Source organism: Ranitomeya variabilis, chromosome 1 (assembly GCF_051348905.1).
Source record: "Ranitomeya variabilis isolate aRanVar5 chromosome 1, aRanVar5.hap1, whole genome shotgun sequence".
Classification (NCBI taxonomy): domain Eukaryota; kingdom Metazoa; phylum Chordata; class Amphibia; order Anura; family Dendrobatidae; genus Ranitomeya; species Ranitomeya variabilis.
In genome coordinates, this window is record NC_135232.1 from 796,947,761 (window position 1) to 796,968,556 (window position 20,796).

The window sequence follows — 20,796 nt, forward strand, 5'->3', positions numbered from 1 at the left end:
CAAGGATAGGGTATAGATAGGTTGCAATTACTGTGTTATGTAGCATGTGACCACAGGGAGATGCTGATTGATCACAGGTCCAAATCTTAGCTACAGGCTTTCAAGGCTGTGTCAGCAAACGTATCCTCCAGTCATCAGAAAACCCAGTCCAAAATGAGGGGCTGCCTTATATCTCCTAGGCTGCTTCCTCACACATCTGCTCCCAGCTCTGGGTGGCGCAGCCTCTCTCCTCCCATGTCTGAGAATATGATTTTCTGCCTAGAACTGTGGCTGGCCCATAACTTTGCGCCCGAAGCTCTGAATGGGTTGGTTCTACCGCTACTGGATTCCGCTGGATTTTATCTGTGCATAGAGACTAAATATGACTACCGTGTGTAAATACTGCTAGCTATGCTTTATAACTCCATAATCCAGAGTGCTACAGGAGGCTAAATAATATGGGCACGTGGGGAAAGGAATGCCGATTCGGAATATGGGCTCGGCTCATCTTAGAAATATTGTATTCTGTTATTATAGGTAATTTTCCAGATTCCATACCTCTAGCCTTGCTGTGCCATGTGCTTGGTCACACAAAGAGGATCAGGTTTCTATAGCTGCAGAAGAGTTTGCACCCTTGTGTTAACAGCTTCAGAAGAGCTTGTCCTAGCTCTTTTAATTAAAAGAAAACAAGGAGCCTGTGCAATCCCAAGGGTGGGACCACAATTCAGGAGTGGAGGGAGATGTCCTGAACTTAAAAATTCAAAATGGATTCTCCCTTGTCCCTCACAGATGTCTTTTGGGTTTTCATTGGCTGTAAGCCATAATCAACATTAACAGAAATAAACATTTGAAACAGATCACCCTGTTTATAATGACTTTATATAATGAGTTTCACTTTTTGTATTAAAGAACTAAAATAAATTAACTTTTTGATGATATTCGAATTTAGTGAGAAGCACTTGTAGTTTCTCTAAACTTCTGTAATTTGTATATGATTATTGCAGGTAACGCCCTTATGCTGAAAATCTAGTGTGAGCGTCAATGTAATTCTCACTGTCTCCTCTCCCTAGGTGAAGCTTTGGGGGCTATTGGAGATCCAGATGTTCTGGAGCTGCTGAAAGAGTATAGCCAAGACTCAGTTATAGAGGTAATATGGAATATAGATTACCAGACATGTATTCAGTAGTGGCTAGAATGCTTTTCTTTCTTCTGAAGGACCTCCATCTAATATCTAATCTCATGTTAAAATCGCACTGCATTTGGATGTAAATCGGATGCTAGGTGTGAAAAATCAGATTGTACTCGCATGACTCAAGCCTAAAGGCTGAGTCACACATAACGATATTGTTGCAACGTCATGCTTTTGGTGACGTAGCAACGATCCCGCTAACGATCTCGTTATGTGTGACAGCGACCAACGATCAGGCCCCTGCTGGGAGATCGTTGGTCGTTGGGGAATGATCAGGACCATTTTTTTGTCGCTGATCACCCGCTGTCATCGCTGGATCGGCGTGTGTGACGCTGATCCAGCGATGTGTTCACTTGTAACCAGGGTAAATGTCGGGTTACTAAGTGCAGGGCCGCGCTTAGTAACCCGATATTTACCCTGGGTACCATTGTAAAAGTTAAAAAAAAAAAACCAGTACATACTCACATTCTGATGTCTGTCACGTCCCCTGGCGTCCACAGGGTTAAAACTGCTTTCGGCAGGAGCGCTGCTAATGCACGCGCTGCTGCCGAGATTTCCCCTGCACTGACTGTGTCAGCGCCGGCCGTAAAGCGGAGCACAGCGGTGACGTTACTGCCGGCGCTGACACATTCAGTGCAGGGAAGCTCTCTGCAGCAGCGTGTGCATTAGCAGCGCTCCTGCCGAAAGCAGTTTTAACCCTGTGGACGCCGGCGGGGGACGTGACAGACATCAGAATGTGAGTATGTAGTGTTTTTTTTTTTTGTTTGTTTGTTTTTTACTTTTACAATGGTAACCAGGGTAAATATCGGGTTACTAAGCGCGGCCCTGCACTTAGTAACCCGATGTTTACCCTGGTTACCCGGGTGCTGCAGGGGGACTTCGGCATCGTTGAAGACAGTTTCAACGATACCGAAGTCGTTCCCCTGATCGTTGGTTGCTGGAGAGAGCTGTCTGTGTGACAGCTCCCCAGCGACCATACAACGACTTACCAACGATCACGGCCAGGTCATATCGCTGGTCGTGATCGTTGGTAAGTCGTTTAGTGTGACTCCAGCTTAAGCGTGTAGATATCCAAACTGTGATCAATACAGAATAGAAGAAAAATTAGATGTGGGGTAAGTGTTCAAACCTGTAGTCGTCATCTCTTGCTGGAATGGTGCCAGGTCCAAGAATATATTAATGAAGACATCAGAATGCATAGACTCTTGGTGATATATGTGAAGACATTCGAATATATTGGCTCCTAGTAGGTTTATACAGTGGGGAAAATAAGTATTTGATACACTGCTGACTTTTACGTTTTCCTATCTACAAAGACAGGAGAGGTCTATAATTTTTATCGTAGGTATACTTTAACTGTGAGAGACAGAATCTAAATTAAAAAAAAAAAAAACAGAAAATCACATTGTATGATTTTTACATAATTAATTGGCATTTTTTACATGAAATAAGTATTTGATCACCTACCAACCAGCAAGAATTCTTGCTCACAGACCTGTTAATTGTTCTTTCAGAAGCCATCCTGCTCTGCACTCATTACCTGTATTAATTGCACCGGTTTGAACTTGTTTCCTGTATAAAAGACACCTGTTCACAAACTCAAATCACACTCCAACCTCTACACCATGGCCAAGACCAAAGAGCTGTCTAAGGAGACCAGGGACAAAATTGTAGACCTGCACAAGGCTGAGATGGGCTACAGGACAATAGGCATGCAGCTTGGTGAGAAGGCAACAAATGTTAGCACAATTATTAGAAAATGGAAGAAACACAAGATTATTGTCAATCTTCCTCGATTCGGGACTCTATACAAGGTCTCTCTTCGTGGGGTAAGGATTATTCTAAGAAAGGTCCGGAATTAGCCCAGCGCTACACGGGAGGACCTGATCAATGACCTGAAGAGAGCTCGGACGACACTCTCAAACATTACCGTTAGTAACACACTACGCCATTATTGATTTAAAATCCTGCTGGGCACGCAAGATTCCCCTGCTCACACCAGCACATGTCCACACCCATTTGAAGTTCGCCAATGACCATCTGGATGATCAGGAGGAGGCATGAGAGGTCATGTGGTCAGATGAGACCAAAATAGAACTTTTTTGGTAACCACTCCACTCACTGTGTTTGGAGGAAGGAGGTGTACAACTCCAAGAACACCAACCCAACCATGAAGCATGTTGGGGGGGGTGAACAGCATACTTTGGTTTTTTTTTTTTTATATACAGTGTTTTTGTCACATATAGTGTGTGTATGTAGCATCCACTTATAAATCCCTGCTGCACAGACAAGAGTTCATAGGTGTTAACTAGTGATGAGCGAGTATACTCGTTGCTCGGGTGGTCTCCGAGTATTTTGTAGTGCTCGGACATTTAGTTTTCTTCGCCTCAGCTGCATGATTTACTTCTGCTAGCCAGGCTGAATACATATGTGGAATGCCTGTTTGTTAGGGAATCCCCTCATGTATTCAGCCTGTATGGGCACTTGGAATCTCGTTCCCTATGCCGATGCTTGTTAAATCTTGCTATCCGAGTTTGACAGCGGCATTTAATAGATTAACAATTCTGGGTGGCACTTCGCTCCACCCACGATTGTTAGAGACAAGGCCTGGTTGTAACACACACCCGCTTTCGACTTGTATGGCAAATGTCGTGAAAGGCCAAAACTAATATTAGAGTTTGAAGAATAAACCCAACCAAGGTGTTTTATTTCAGGAGTACCCAAGGTTGAGTTAGGCTACTTTCACATTAGCGTCGTGCACTGCACGTCGCTATGCGTCGTTTTGCAGAAAAAACGCATCCTGCAAAAGTGCTTGCAGGATGCATTTTTTCTCCATAGACTTTTATTAGCGACGCAGTGCGACGCATTGCCACACATCACAACCGTCGTGTGACCGTTGCGTCGGACCGTCGCCACCAAAAAACGTTGCTTGTAACGTTTTTTCGTGCGTCGTCTGCAGCATTTCCGACCACACATGCGCGGCCGGAACTCCGCCCCCGCCTCCCCGCACCTCACAATGGGGCAACGGATGCGTTGGAAAACTGCATCCGCTGCCCCCGTTGTGCGGCGCATTCACAGCTAGCGTCGGTACGCTGCAACGTCGCATAGCGACGTGCAGTGCACGACGCTAGTGTGAAAGTAGCCTTAATCAAAAATTAAATGTTTAGGGTTCTTAAAAGGTCATCTGGGATTAATAATATTTTCTTGGTGAGATGTTGTCTCACTTATTAGATAACAACCAATAAACAAGAATATAGGGGAGTCGAGTGTCAGAACAAGCACTTATTCATCTGTTTTGTTTTTTTGTTTTGTTTTTGTACCAGAAATGTGGCATAACACACTTTTAAAGTTGCAAAAATTTTGGAATTTTTGTCGTGTTCACAGCAATATTGTTCAGCCAAAATGGGCAAAGATGGTATGGGGTTCCGATAATGCCTGCTCATCTTATTCATAATGAGCTGTGGCATATCCTGACTGGAGTGAGATTTGTGGCAAGGCATATGCCACTTCTATGTCACTCCTGAATTTCAGTCTTGTCCTGCAAAGATTCATCCTTTTCTACTGGAACGAAAGTCAGTCCTCGGGGAAGAGGGTTATCCTAGCAGGATTTCTAGAGGTGTTCTTTGACTTCTGAATCAACGTTATTCTATTACTACTGATGCAACAGATGATGCTGGTTATAACATTCTGTACATCTATCTCTTCGGGAAAGATGGCTCCATTGTGTGAGGCTTCAATATAGCAATATTTAAGGCCCTCTAAAGTGCCAATACTTGACCATAAACCATCCATCACCAGGGAAGAACCAGACACGGTCGACTACAATCTGCTGCAATCAGAATATTTTGATGAAACGAAAAATTGGATCTCACTCTATCTGCAGCAGAGCTGTGGAGTCGGTGTCATGGAAATTGAGGAGTCAGAGGTTTGGCTTACCGACTCCACAGCCCTGATCTGCAGTTCATCTCATTGTTTGAGATCTCAAGTAGTCTTCCTGTTTTGTAGATGTTCTGGGTCCAGAAGACTTGTCCATCACCAAAGCTATTTTGTCAGTTTAGGTCAAGATGAGGTCTCCCTCAAATGCACCTCTTTGCGACCTGGTCAATCATCAAGACAGTTACTTTTCTCCCTAAATCCCATAAACTTTCTGGCTGCAGTAGATGTCTTAAATCTGCATTGGAATTTCCATAAGTCCTACAGTTTCCTCCAATTCCTCTGATTCTGAAGGTCTTGCAAAACATACTAACTGAAGTCTGCACCATAATCCTGGTAGATTCATACTGCGCCAAGAAAAGCTTGTTTGCTGAAGAAAACTAGTTTTCAGGGACCCGTTCCACCTATGAAATGTCCCGTATTTCCTGTTGCATGATTGAGTCTACCACCCCAATCTAAGATTTTCATCTTTCTGCCTGGGTACTGAAAAGTCTATTTTACTTTGGAAGAGACCTTTTAGAAATGGTGATATCCACAATGCTTTTCAGTAGAAGGGCCACCGCTTCCAAAATGTGTTAGTTTGGAAGACATTCTCGTTTTGATATGGTCTTGATCTGAATTTAGAGCATCCAGATAAGGCTCTCGTTAGACTTTCTGCTGGAAGGTTTAGATTTAGGGCATTCACCTAGTTCTCATAAGATGCCGTTCTCAAATCTCGGTGCTTTATATAGGCTCTGGGCTGTATGATATGAGAACCTTTTTTAGGTTTCTGAAAGCAGCCGTCAGTATTAACTTTCACAACAACCCTTTTATCATCTATCCACAGGATAGGTTTTAGGCCCCCACTAATCAGTAAGTCAAATGCTGGGACCTTGTACAAATCGCTTGCAGTTGGGTTAAAAGTGTTTACATCTGGCAAATCCCGTATATACTCGTGTATAAGGCTACTTTCACACTAGCGTTAACTGCAATCCGTCACAATGCGTCGTTTTTCAGAAAAAAACGCATCCTGCAAAAGTGCTTGCAGGATGCGTTTTTTCTCCATTGACTAACATTAGCGACGGATTGCCACACGTCGCAACCGTCGTGAGACGGTTGCGCCGTGTTGTGGCGGTCCGCCTGGAGCAAAAAACCTTACATGTAACGTTTTTTGCTCCCGACGGTCCGCTTTTTCCGACCGCGCATGCGCGGCCGGAACTCCGCCCCCACCTCCCCGCACTTCCCCGCACCTCACAATGGGGCAGCGGATGCGCTGGAAAAATGCATACGCTGCCCCTGTTGTGCGGCGGAGACAACGCTAGCGTCGGTGACCTCGGCCCGATGCACTGCGACGGACCGAGCCCGACGCTAGTGTGAAAGAAGCCTAAGTCGACACGAGTATAAGCCAAGGCACCTAATTTTGCCTTTAAAAACTGGGAAAACTTATTGACTCGCGTATAGTCGCGTATTGTCCCCTAATCCCCATCCTTGTCTGCATGGCTCCTTATCCCCCATCCTTGTCTGCATGGATCTGTATCCCCATCCTTGTCTGCATGGCTCCGTATTCCCATCCTTGTATGCATGGCTCTGTATTCCCATCCTTGTATGCTTGGCTCCTTATTCCTATCCTTGTCTGCATGGCTCCTTATTCCCATCCCTGTCTGCATGGCTCCTTATTCCCATCCTTGTATGCATGGCTTCTTATTCCCATCCTTGTCTGCATGGATCTGTATCCCTATCCTTGTCTGCATGGCTCCGTATTCCCGTCCTTGTATGCGTGGCTCCTTATCCCCATCCTTGTATGTATGGCCTCCATGAGAAAAGCATTAAAAAAAATAAAAAACCTCCTTACCTTCCCTGTGCGCCCTCTCAGCATCTCGTTCCTGCTTCCAGCAGCCCTTCATGCTGGTCGATCAGGTGTCCCAGCTCATTGTTATTCACCTCTCTACAGCCTATGGGAGTGGAGAGAGGTGAATATTCATTACCTTAATGAGCGGGCACCTGTTAGAACCTGGAAGCCGACGGCTGCCGCTGTAACTGTGCGTGCACTATAAGAAATGAGTATTCATTGCCAGTGCAGTGAATAGTCATTTCTCTCTAGCAGAGGGCACAGTCTTTAGCCGCAGCCGCCGGCTCCTGCCTCCTGTGACCCGCTGCTCCCTCTCCCCCGTCATTAACGGGGACAATGACTTGTGTATAAGCCGAGGGGGGGCTTTTTCAGCACAAAAAAGTGCTGAAAAACTCAGCTTATATACAAGTATAATACGGTACCTAATTTGTGAGCAGTGTCGGACTTCAACTGATGTCATATTGATGACCTACAGTATGGATAGGTCAGCAATATGCTATGACCGGACATCTTTTATAAGGTGGTTCCGAATACTTAAAGACCACTTTGGCTACATATGTTTTCTCATTGGTTAGGGGGGTGGAATCAGGGTGGATTGATTTAAATCACGCCGATTTAAATCATGATTTAAATCACGATTTAAATCAAAAGATTTTTTTTCTATTTAAATCGGATCGATTTAAATCATGATTTTAATCATGATTTAAATCACTGATTTAAATCAAAAGGTTTTTTTTAATATAAATCACGATTAAAATGAGAAGTGAGAGCAGTGCGCATGTGCGCCCATAGTTACACGGACGAAACTAGGGGCAACGATCTAACGCCAGGGTGAGGGGGGGACCCCAAAGTAAGTAAAAATCTTTTTTGTTTTACTATATGGCAATAGGTAGGTGTTTAAAAGCAGCATGTCTTAATTGTATAAACTATTAATAACCTCCACATTTTGTTCATACTGCCCCTTTAATTCCACACTTCTAGCTTGGTTTCACTTTTGGTTTAGTTTCTTTTTCCATTCAGTTGACATGCCCAAACTTGTTGGATAGTCAGCATCCTACAGAAACCTCTCGAAGAGCATGGCATTGTGAATGTTACACATATACAGCCTTTATTCTACTGAGTTAAACAACTCAGCTTTATCTCATGATGGAAGAACCTTTGGATGGTAAAATATTTTCCTCAAAAAGCAGTTTATTGAAAAAAATCCGATTTAAATCAAAAAAATCTGATTTAAATCAAAAAAATCCGATTTTTTTGATTTTTTTTAAAAAACATTGATTTTTATCCACCCTGGGTGGAATTGAGTTCACCTAACCAGATTCTTTGACTGGTACGTCCCAATCTCCATGCCCTGCTTTTTTAAAAAACTGTTTCCTTTTAAACTATACAGTGTCTTAGAGTAAAATATGACCTGCCAGTATTATTACAGCCTGTGGCAAGGGCAGCTTGATTCTCCTGACAGAGGTTCCCATTCCTCCCACTCTGTTCTGATTGAAAAATCACCTTGTCTACATGCTGCAATTGGTCTATCAAATCACCTGACCGGTAAATCACTGGTGGCCATCTTTTTTTGCTTATAACCCGCAGTACATATTGTCTAAAATCTGTGCTGCGGGCTACACTAAACTAATCATTGTCCTTTTCCTGCTGCTAGGCTACCCTCATCGGTGTGGAAGTAAGCGTCCTAAGATTTATGGCGTTCACTCCCTCTCCGACAGGCAGTTTAATGTAGTCTGCAGTACAGACTTTGGGCGGTCTGTACTTCTTATCTTCAAAAATAACTAATACCGCAATTTTGAAAAATAATTACACTGCAGAGTCCTGTTTTTTGGGTTGGTTTTTTTTCATATTTTATTTTTTTTTTGTATAAAACTGAAGGTTCGTGTCAACCCTTCTAGGACCGTACAATTCTTCATTTTTGCGCTTGTTTCTTGCAGTACTAGTTGTTTTCAATAAGGCTGTTAATTTTACCATACCATGTACTGAAAAATGTCAAGTGTTTGAAATGATGAAAAACTGCAATTCTGCCGCGGTATTCTGCGTTGTGTTTCTATAGCGTTAAGTATGCAGCAAAAATGATCTGGCAGCATGAATATCCAGGTCAGTACAATTACGCAATACCAAACTCTTAGGTGTTTTTTTTTTTTCCATTACTGAAATATCAAAAAGGAAAAAAATACCATGCCGACATTAACCTGTCCCATAACTTATATTTTACTTTCAATGCAGCTTTGTGGGGGCTTGTTTTCTTTATGCTGAGCGGTAGTTTACAATTACACCATTTTGCGATACATGTGACCTAAAATGGTGTAAAATCATATACATTACTGCATTTTTGGAAAAAACTGCAGTGACTTTTTTCGTTTGTTTTTTTTTTTTTGGTGTTTAACATATGTTTTAATTTAATTTGATACAACATATGTTTTGTCTTTATTTTGCTATTTTAACCCCTTCCCGACATGCTCACCGCAATGCTAGTATGGCGCTTCTATTTCCGGTCACCGCTCCGCATCGCGCGGTGATCCCGTGAGGACAGCTGCTGCTCCTGACAGCCACGTGCCCCCCCCCCCCCCCCCCGCGTCGGCTCTCACCAGCCAATCACAGCAAAGTTAGTAATAAAGTTGTAAAAAAAAAAAAAAAAAAAAAAAAAAAAAGCGCGTGCTGTAGCACCAATCACAGCAGTCACAGTGGGTGGGGTGATCACCAGTTCACCTCACCTGATTACCGTATATACTCGAGCATAAGCCGACCCCATCCCCCCCCCCCCCCCCCCCTTACTAATTTTGCAACAAACTGGGAAAGCTTATTGACTCGAGTATGAGCCTAGGGTGGGGAATGCAGCAGCTACCGGTAAATGTCAAAAATAAAAATAGATACCAATAAAAGTAAAATTAATTGAGACATCAGTAGGTTAAGTGTTTTTGAATATCCATATTGAATCAGGAGCCCTATATAATGCTCCATACAGTTCTTTATGGCCCCATAAGATGCTCCATATACAAATATGCCCCATATAATGCTCCATGCAGTTCTTTATGGTCCCATAGATGCCCCATATGATGCACCATGCAGTTCTTTATGGCCCCATAGATGCCCCATATAATGCTCCATGCAGTTCTTTATGGCCCCATAGATGCTCCATGCAGTTCATTATGGCTCCATAGATGCCCCATATAATGCTCCATGTAGTTCTTTATGGCCTCATAGATGCTCCATGCAGTTCTTTATGGCCCCATAGATGCCCCATATAATGCTCCATGCAGTTCTTTATGGCCCCATAGATGCCCCATATAATGCTCCATGCAGTTCTTTATGGCCCCATAGATGCCCCATATAATGCTCCATGCAGTTCTTTATGGCCCCATAGATGCCCCATATATTGCTCCATGCAGTTCTTTATGGCCCCATATAATGCTCCATGCAGTTCTTTATGGCCCCATAGATGCCCCATATAATGCTCCATGCAGTTCTTTATGGCCCCATAGATGCTCCATGCAGTTCATTATGGCTCCATAGATGCCCCATATAATGCTCCATGTAGTTCTTTATGGCCTCATAGATGCTCCATGCGGTTCTTTATGGCCCCATAGATGCCCCATATAATGCTCCATGCAGTTCTTTATGGCCCCATAGATGCCCCATATAATGCTCCATGCAGTTCTTTATGGCCCCATATAATGCTCCATGCAGTTCTTTATGGCCCCATATAATGCTCCATGCAGTTCTTTATGGCCCCATAGATGCCCCATATAATGCTCCATGCAGTTCTTTATGGCCCCATATAATGCTCCATGCAGTTCTTTATGGCCCCATAGATGCCCCATATAATGCTCCATGCAGTTCTTTATGGCCCCATATAATGCTCCATGCAGTTCTTTATGGCCCCATAGATGCTCCATGCAGTTCATTATGGCTCCATAGATGCCCCATATAATGCTCCATGTAGTTCTTTATGGCCTCATAGATGCTCCATGCAGTTCTTTATGGCCCCATAGATGCCCCATATAATGCTCCATGCAGTTCTTTATGTCCCTATAGACGCTCCATATAATGCTCCATACAGTTCTTTATGGCCCCATAGATGCTCCATATAACAGTGTGCCACATGTAATGCTGCTGCACTAAAAAAAAAAAAAGACATACTCCCCTCTCGTCGCTGCTTCTCAGTGTCCCGTCTCTCCGCACTGACTGTTCAGGCAGAGGGCGGCGCGCACACTAATACGTCATCACGCCCTCTGACCTGAACAGTCAGTGCAGAGGACGCGGACGACAGAGCGTCGGTGGAACGAGGGAAGGTGAATATAAAATACTCACCTGCTCCCAGCGCTCCTGACGCAGTCCCTGCATGTCCCACGGTCTCCGGGCGCGGCAGCTTCTTCCTGTAGTGAGCGGTCACATGGTACCGCTCATTATTACAGTAATGTTCTGAAAATACTCACCCGCCTCCCTCGTTGGCTGTCGCTGCTTCCTGTCCTGGCCGCGCACCTTCTACTGTATGCGGTCACGTGGGGCCGCCGATTACAGTCATGAATATGCGGCTCCACCTCCCATAGGGAGTATTTTCAGAACAGCGGGGGGGCTCACAGGGGGTGGGAGGGCAGCGGACAGATAGATCTTGCTGCACAGAAGATATGAATCGCGGCTTCAGCACCATGTGGGGGGGACAGCGCTTACTGGAGCGCTGTCTCCTGCATGCCACACGGAGAACGTCCGTGTGAGGTACATGTTTTACACGGACCATTGACTTTAATGGGTCCGTGTAATACGTGCGCTCCCACGAACACTGACATGTCTCCGTGTTTGGCACACGGAGACACGGTCCGCAAAAAATCAATGACATCTGCACAGATGCATTGATTTTTATGGGTCTACGTGTCAGTGGCTCCGGTACGTGAGGAAACTGTCACCTCACGTACCGGAGCCACTGACTTGTGAAACCGGCCTAAGCAACATCCGATTATTTTGGGTATTTTTTTTTTAGAAAAAAAACAATAATCGTAGTCAGTACAGTGTAGTTTTAGACGTAGCAAGGTAGTGTAGCCGGTGTCACATCGTTAGTGACGACCGATCTTCTTTTAGAGAAAAAAAAAAAAAAAGTACAGAGTAGTTTGATAGGTAAGGGGGTACCTTTTTTTTTCTTGCATAAAAAGTGCATTAGGGGAGCGTACGTCACATTGTAGGCGACATCCGTTTTTCTCTTGTAAAAAAAAAAAAAATTGCGTCAGCTAAATTTATAGGTAGGGCATTAGTGTAGAGAACGTCTATATTTTTATACAAACTTTTTAATTACATCTGATTTTTTTTTTTTCTTCTACATTTTTTCTCTACTTTTTTTTTTTCTCTGTTTTGTTCTAATTTGTAGTAGTTTCCAAAATGGGGTCACTTGTGGGAGATTTCCACTGTTTAGGCACATCAGGGGCTCTGTAAATGCAACATGACGCCCGCAGACCATTCCATCAAAGTTTGCATTCCAAAACATCACTCCTTCCATTCTGAGCCCTGCCGTGCGCACAAACAGTGGTTTTCCCCCGCATATGGGTTATCGGCGTACTCTGGAGAAAATGAGCAACAACTTTAGTGGTCTATTTTCTCCTGTTACCTTTGTGAATATAAAAAAAATTGGGGCCAAAAGATCATTTTTGTGGAAAAATGTTTTTGTTTTTTTGTTTTTTTTTCACAACTCAACGTTATAATTTTCGGTAAGGCACTTGGAGGTTCATGGAGCTACACAGCTACATAAGTTCCTTAAAGGGTCTAGTTTCCAAAATGGGGACACTTGTGGGGGATTTCCAGTGTTTAGGCACATCAGGGGCTCTTCAAACGCGACATGGCATCCGCTCTCAATTCCAGCCAATTTTGCGTTCAAAAAGTCAAAAGGAGCTCCTTCCCTTCTGAGCCCTGCAGTGCGCCCAAACATTGATTTTCCCCCACATATGCGGTATCTGCGTACTCAGGAGAAATTGCACAACAACTTTAGTGGACCATTTTTACCCTTGTGAAAATAATCAAATTGTTGCAGATCATTGTTGACTAAAAAGTTAAATGTTCATTTTTTCTTTCCACGTTGCTTCAGCTCCTGTGAAGCACCTGAATGGTTAATAAACTCCTTGAATGTGGTTTTGAATACCTTGAGGGGTGTAGTTTTTGGAGTGGTGTCACTTTTGGGAATTTTCTGTCATATAGACCCCCCACAGTGACTTCAAATGTGAGCTGGTCCCTAAAAAATTAAAAACGATGGTTTCGTAAATTTTATTGAAAAAATGAAAAATCGCTGGTCAACTTTTAACCCTTATAACTTCCTAACAAAAAAATATTTGGTTCCAAAATTGTGCTGATGTAAAGTAGACATGTGGGAAATGTTATTTATGAACTAATTTTTTGTGACATACCTCTCTGATTTAAGGGCATAAAAATTCAAATTTCAAAAATTGCTAAATTTTCGCCAAATTTCCAGGTTTTTTTCACAAATAAACTTACCGTATTTTTCGGACTACAAGACGCACTTTTTCCCCCCCAAAAAAGGGGGGGAAATGGGGGGTGCGTCTAATAGTCGAAATGCAGGCTTACCCGTGGCGGCAGAGGTGCGGCGGCAGACGTGCGGAGATGAGGAGGCGCAGTGAGCGGGGTCCCTTTCCCCGGTGAGGTGATGCAGCAGCCCGGTAAGGAGCAGAGCCGGGTGAATCCTGTTGTCATCGGTGGTGGCGGCCATCTTCCGGGGGCCGCGCGTGCGCAGATGAAGCGCTCTGCTTCCCGGGGCTTCAGGAAAATGGCCGCGGGATGCCGCGCGTGCGCAGATGGGGATCGCACGGCCATTTTTCTGAAGTTCTTAGCTTCAGGAAAATGGCCGTGCGATCTCCATCTGCGCACGCGCGGCCTCCCGCTGCCATTTTCCTGAAGCCCCGGAAAGCAGAGCGCTTCATCTGCGCTCGCGCGGCCCCCGGAAGATGGCCGCCACCACCGATAACAACAGCATTCACCCGGCTCTGCTCCTTACCGGGCTGCTGCATCACCTCACCGGTGAAAGGGACCCTCTCACACCATACCTGTCACTGCGCCTCCTGATCCCAGCACCTCCTGATCCCAGCACCTCCTGATCCCAGCACCTCCTGATCCCAGCACCTCCTGATCCCAGCACCTCCTGATCCCAGCACCTCCTGATCCCAGCACCTCCTGATCCCAGCACCTCCTGATCCCAGCACCTCCTGATCCCAGCACCTCCTGATCCCAGCACCTCCTCATCCCAGCACCTCCTCATCCCAGCACCTCCTCATCCCAGCACCTCCTCATCCCAGCAACCAGTGCTGCAACCCTCCCATGGACACCAGGCCGTGGCGTCGCCCACCTAAGCAGGAAGGGACCCTGCTCAGGTGCACGCCGTACCGCATCACCCCACCTCTGCCGACACCATGCCTCCTGTGACCCTGCTCTGCCACCGCCAGCCTTCAGGTAAGATACTGTAAATTCGGACAATAAGACGGACCCCCATCTTATAAAAAATCTTTTTTTCTGCAATTTGCACCCCAAATTTATAGTCCGTGAAATACGGTAAGTCATATCGAAGAAATTTTACCAGTATCATAAAGCACAATGTCACGAGAAAACAGTCTCAGAATCACCGGGATCCGTTGAAGCGTTCCAGAGTTATTACCTCATAAAGTGACAGTGGTCAGAATTGCAAAAAAAATGGCCTCGTCAGGAAGTTGAAAACAGGCCTCGGGGTGAAGGGATTAAAACTGGAAAACTTTTTTTAAGTTGCCCGTGGGACGTTTTATCGCTTATAGTAGATACAGAGGTATTGTAGTATTAAGTGTGATTTCATTTGATTCTCAATCTATAGCTGATCTTAAGAAGAAAAAAAAAAAAGCAAGATGGTAACAACGGGGGCCATCTGGTGTTCCCGGCTGCCAGTGTAACCTATTGGTCCCCCATTGGATGCCAGTGTGCACATTTGACAGCGATTGCGCTGTTTAAATGCTAAACACCACTGTCAGTGATTGACAGGGGCATATTAATAGGAGATGGCAGGAATCATGGCGATCTCTGTTCATTGCTGTTATGGGCAAATGCCAGCTATGTGTTACAGGTATCTCCTGAGCCCGCGACATACTACTGACGTGTGCTATGTTGAAGAAGAAGTTGGCATCTGAAAGAAGCACAGTAATTTATTGATATTATTTTTTCTCCCCTTTAGGTTGCTGAGACGTGCCAGCTTGCCATTCAAAGGATAGAATGGCTTCAGAGTAACCCGGATGCTCCTGATGATAATCCTTTTCTGTCAGTGGACCCTGCTCCTCCTGCTGAGGAAAGAGATGTACCTAAACTGCGGGCCATCTTGCTAGATGACAACTTACAGCTATTTGAGCGTTATCGGGCCATGTTTGCTCTACGAAATATTGGAGGAAAGGATGCAGTTCTGGCATTGATAGATGGTAAGCCATTTCAGAAAAAAAACTTCTTTTTTTTTTTTTATTTTTTTCTATATTTACTTCCATTTTTAACATGCATAAAAGGGGGAGCAAACCCCTTTCCGACATTTGATGTAGTATTCCATCATATGTTTGGTCTCTATCTTCAATGCAAGCTCGGAAAACAAGTTTACATGCATGCCTTTCAGAGCAACGAGTGAAGCTAATCTCCTGTTAACCTTTAAAATGCAATGGTGAATATCTGACAGCAGCATTTAAAGCTCACGAACCGGGGGCTAAGTGTTCACACGATAATATCGCACCCTGCAGTCACAGTGCGAGTTGCTATGAGAGTTGGGGATTTACTGAAGGCCACCATACCTGCCAGAACTGTGCTCCTGTATTATCCATTTAAGTTTTTAAAAATTAATCTGACTCCTCTTACATCACATTAAAAAATTAGTATGACCGCTTTTGTAAAAGTCGAGTGTATTAATCTCTTTGACCCTGGCTATTCCCTGTTTTTATGCTTTTGTTTTTTGCTCTCTGAGCCATAACTTTTTTTTAATTATTTTTCCGTAACTATGGCCATGTGAGAACTTGTTTTTTGCAGAACGAGTTGTACTTTTGAATGGCACCATTGATTTTACCATATAATGTACTGGAAAGCGGGGAAAAAATCCAAGTGCCATGAAATTGCAAAAAAAAGAAAAAAAAGTTCAATTCCACAATTGTTTTTTGGATTGATTATTTTTTTTATTATTTGCCATGTTTACTAAATGCTAAAACTGACCTGCCATTAATTCTCCAGGTCATTCCGAGTTTGTAGAGATACCAAAAATATATAGGTTCTTTTTTTATTTGTGGTAATAAAAAACAATCCAAAGTTTGTTAAAAAAAAATAAAATAAAATCGCAATTTTTGGTGCTGGGTGAGGGCTTATTTCTTGCACCAAACTGACGTTTTTATTAATATTATTTTGGGGTAGATACAATGTTTTGAACTCTTGTTATTGCAGTGTTGGAGAAACCCCAAAAAACCCATAATTCTGTCTTTTTTTTTTAAATTTGTTTTTCTCTCGTTGCGGTGTTTACCGATCGGATTAACTTATATTTTGATCGGACGTTTCTGAATGTGGTGGTACCAGTGCTTTTTTTTTGTTGTTTTTTTTTTTTTTACACTTTTCGCTTGCTTTAATAGTCTCCTTAGGAGACCTAAAGTCTCAATCGTCTGATCGCTTGTGCTACACATAGCAGAATTGATCATCTGCTTTGAGTTGCAGCCACGGGGCCGCTCTAATAGATCGGGAATGACAACCATAGGGGTCTCTTGCAGATCCCGGCTTGTTATGCCAACCCATTGGTGCCCCCCGATCATGTGACGGGCAATGATGGGCACATCTTATGACGCGCTTCCGACACGGGCATGTTAAATTTAACATGTTAACAGCCACCGGTGGATCGCGATTTTGCCCGCAGCTGTTACGGGCACATCTGATCTGATCAGCGGTTATGTGCTTGAAAAGATGCCATCTCGGCAGCATGTAAAGTATATCCACACAATCCGTAAACGCCGTGAGGAGAAAAGTAATCAAAACTCTAGAATACAAATTTTTTTTTTTTTTTTTTTGGGGGGGGGGGATGTTGCTTTAACTCTGCAAAAAAACAAAAATTAAGAATCAATCAAAGCATCATGTCCATCCCAAAATGGTAATAAAAAGGGCAGCTTGCCATGCAAAGAAAGCAAGCATTTACAGAGCTCCACGACGTCATGGTGAGGAGCAGATCGCTGCCATGGTGACTTGACATCATCATGATGACATCCAGGGCACCAGAGCTAGCAAGCTTGTTAGACCTGGTAGCCACATTAGGGCATCTCTCGTGTACCAGGTCTTAAACTTTCCTCGCTGAGAATAAACGTCTTCATCTGAATGGGTACCTGTGAATCCTCTTAGACTAAATTGGCCAATTTATGCGCTAAATGCTCTTTTTTTTTCATATTTCTAGTGCAGTAATGCAGTTCAATTTTCATGTTTCATATTTACTTGTTTTAGCGCCGTAGTGTGCTGCCTTATTTATTTGACTACAAGTATACGAGTTGGTGACTCTAGGTTCAGCACCTGATCACACTTTTAGTCTATGTTTGGATGTGACGGTCAGTTTTTTTAAATTTAAATTCATGTCCTGGATACATCTGTGTGTGGTGGCTCTTGAAACAATGACTCCAGCAGCAGTCCACTCCTCATGAATCTCCCCCAAATTTTTGAATGGCCTTTTCTTAACCCCTTCCCGACCTGTGACGCCACGTAGGCGTCATGAAAGTCGGTGCCAACCCGACCTGTGACGCCTATGTGGCGTCATGGAGGGATCGCGTCCCTGCAGATCGGGTGAAAGGGTTAACTCCAATTTCGCCTGATATGCAGGGACAGGGGGAGTGGTACTTCAGCCCAGGGGGGGTGGCTTCACCCCCTCGTGGCTACGATCGCTCTGATTGGCTGTTGAAAGTGCAACAGCCAATCAGAGCAATTCGTAATATTTCACCTATGAAAAGTGGTGAAATATTACAATCCAGCCATGGCCGATGCTGCAATATCATCGGCCATGGCTGGAAACCCTGATGTGCCACCCCCCACAGCCACCGATCACCTCCCCAGTCCTCCGTTCTGTCCTGTACTCCCCTCCGTCCTCCTGCCCACTCCCCCCGTGCTCCGACTCCCATCACCCCCCCCCCCCCTCATACTTACTGAGCCTCCCGGAGTCCGTCCGTCTTCTCCATGGGCGCCGCCATCTTCCAAAATGCAGTGCGCCCGCCAAATCTGCCAGCCGGCAGATTCGTTCCAGGTACATTTTGATCACTGTGATAGGTTTTATCACAGTGATCAAAATAAAAAAAAATAGTAAATGAACCCCCCCTTTAACACCCCCACAGGTAGGGACAATAATAAAATAAAGAAAATATTTTTTTTTTTCTGCACTAGGGTTAGGGCTAGGGGTTAGGGTTAGGGCTTGGGCTTGGGTCAGGGTTAGAATTAGGGCTAGGGTTAGAATTAGGCTATGTGGTGCGGATTTGGCTGCGGATCCGCGGCGGATTGGCCGCTGCGGATTCGTAGCAGTTTTCCATCAGGTTTACAGTACCATGTAAACCTATGGAAAACCAAATCCGCTGTGCCCATGGTGCGGAAAATGCCGCGCGGAAACGCTGTGTTGTATTTTCCACAGCATGTCAATTCTTTGTGCTAATTCCGCAGCGTTTTACACCTGTTCTTCAATAGGAATCCGCAGCTGAAATCCGCACAAAAAACACGGGAAATCTGCGGTAAATCCGCAGGTAAAACACAGTGCCTTTTACCTGCGGATTTTTAAAAAATGGTGCAGAAAAATCTCACACGAATCTGCAACGTGGGCACATAGCTTTAGGGTTAGGGTTGGAATTAGGGCTAGGATTGGAAATAGGGCTAGGATTGGAAATGGGGTTAAGATTAGGCCTGTGGTTGGGGTTAGGGGTCTGTTGGGGTTAGGGTTGTGGTTAGGGTTGGGATTAGGGTTGGGATTAGAGTTAGGGTTGGAATTAGGGCTAGGATTGGAAATAGGGCTAGGATTGGAAATAGGGTTAAGATTAGGCCAGTGGTTAGGGTTAGGGGTGTGTTGGGGTTAGGGTTGGGATTAGGGTTATGGGTGTGTCGGGGTTAGGGTTGTGGTTAGGGGTGTGTTGGGGTTAGGGTTGTCATTAGGGTTATGGCTAGAGTTTGGATTAGGGTTAGGGGTGTGTTGGGATTAGGGTTATGGGTGTGTCGGGGTTAGGGTTGTGGTTAGGGGTGTGTTGGGGTTAGGGTTGTCATTAGGGTTATGGCTAGAGTTTGGATTAGGGTTAGGGGTGTGTTGGGGTGAGTGTTTGAGTTAGAATTGAGGGGCTTCCACTTTTTAGGCACATCAGGGGTCTCCAAACGCAACATGGCGCCACCATTGATTCCAGCCAATCTTGCGTTCAAAAAGTCAAATGGTGCTCCCTCCCTTCCGAGCCCCGACGTGCGCCCAAACAGTGGTTTACCCCCACATATGGGGTATCAGCGTACTCTGGACAAACTGGGCAACAATTATTGGGGTCCAATTTCTCCTGTTACCCTTGGGAAAAGAAAAAATTGCTTGCTAAAACATAATTTTAGAGGAATGAAAAATGATTTTTTATTTTCACAGCTCTGTTATAAACTTCTGTGAAGCACTTGGGGGTTTAAAGTGGTCACCGCACATCTAGATTAGTTCCATGGGAGGTATAGTTTCCAAAATGGGGTCACATGTGGCGGAGCTCCAATGTTTAGGCACACAGGGGCTCTCCAAACGCGACATGGTGTCCGCTAACGATCTTGGAGCGAATTTTTCATTCAAAAAGTCAAATGGCGCTCCTTCCCTTCCGAGCCCTGCCGTGTGCCCAAACAGTGGTTTACCCCCACATCTGAGGTATCAGTGTACTCAGGAGAAATTGCCCAATAAATTTTAGGATCCATTTTATCCTGTTGCCCATGTGGAAATGAACAAATTGAGGCTAAAAGAAATTTTTTGTGCAAAAAAAGTACTTTTTCATATTTACGGATCAATTTGTGAAGCACCTGGGGGCTCAAAGTGCTCACTATGCATCAAGATAAGCTCCTTGGGGGGGTCTAGTTTCCAAAATGGGGTCACATGTGGCGGAGCTCCAATGTTTAGGCACACAGGGGCTCTCCAAACGCGACATGGTGTCCGCTAACGATTGGAGCTAATTTTTCATTCAAAAAGTCAAATGGCGCTCCTTCCCTTCCGAGCCCTGCCGTGTGCCCAAACAGTGATTTCCCCCCCAGATATGGGGTATCGGCGTACTCAGGACAAATTGTTCAATAACTTTTGGGGTCCAGTTTCTCTTTTTGCCCTTGGGGAAATAAAAAAAATTGTTGCTAAAAGATCGTTTTTGTGACTAAAAAGTTAAATGTTCATTTTTTCCTTCCATGTTGTTTCTGCTGCTGTGAAGCACCTGAAGGGTTAATAAACTTCTTGAATGTGGTTTTGAGCACCTTGAGGGGTGCAGTTTTTAGAATGGTGTCACTTTTGGGTATTTTCAGCCATATAGACCCCTCAAACTGACTTCAAATGTGAGGTGGTCCCTAAAAAAAAAAAAAAAAATCGTTTTGTAAATTTCGTTGTAAAAAATGAGAAATTGCTGGTCAAATTTTAACCTTTATAACTTCCTAGCAAAAAAAAAAAATTTGTTTCCAAATTGTGCTGATGTAAAGTAGACATGTGGGAAGTGTCACATAACTCTCTTGTTTAACAGAATAAAAATTCAAAATTTGAAAATTGCTGAATTTTCAAAATTTTAGCCAAATTTGCATTTTTTTCATAAATAAACGCAAAAATTATCGACCTAAATATACCACTAACATGAAGCCCAATATGTCACGAAAAAACAGTCTCAGAACCTCTAGGATCCGTTGA

At 44.2% G+C, this 20,796-nt stretch overlaps 1 protein-coding gene across 1 annotated transcript in view; it reads left to right on the forward strand.

The window, feature by feature from the left end:
• Window positions 1–20,796, forward strand: part of DOHH (deoxyhypusine hydroxylase) — a 31,920-nt gene that overhangs the window by 9,234 nt on the left and 1,890 nt on the right. Inside the window, exons 2-3 of the mRNA XM_077273572.1 lie at window positions 1,050–1,126; window positions 15,121–15,358. Coding sequence (XP_077129687.1) covers window positions 1,050–1,126; window positions 15,121–15,358 — 315 coding nt within the window. The remainder of the gene's footprint in view (window positions 1–1,049; window positions 1,127–15,120; window positions 15,359–20,796) is intronic.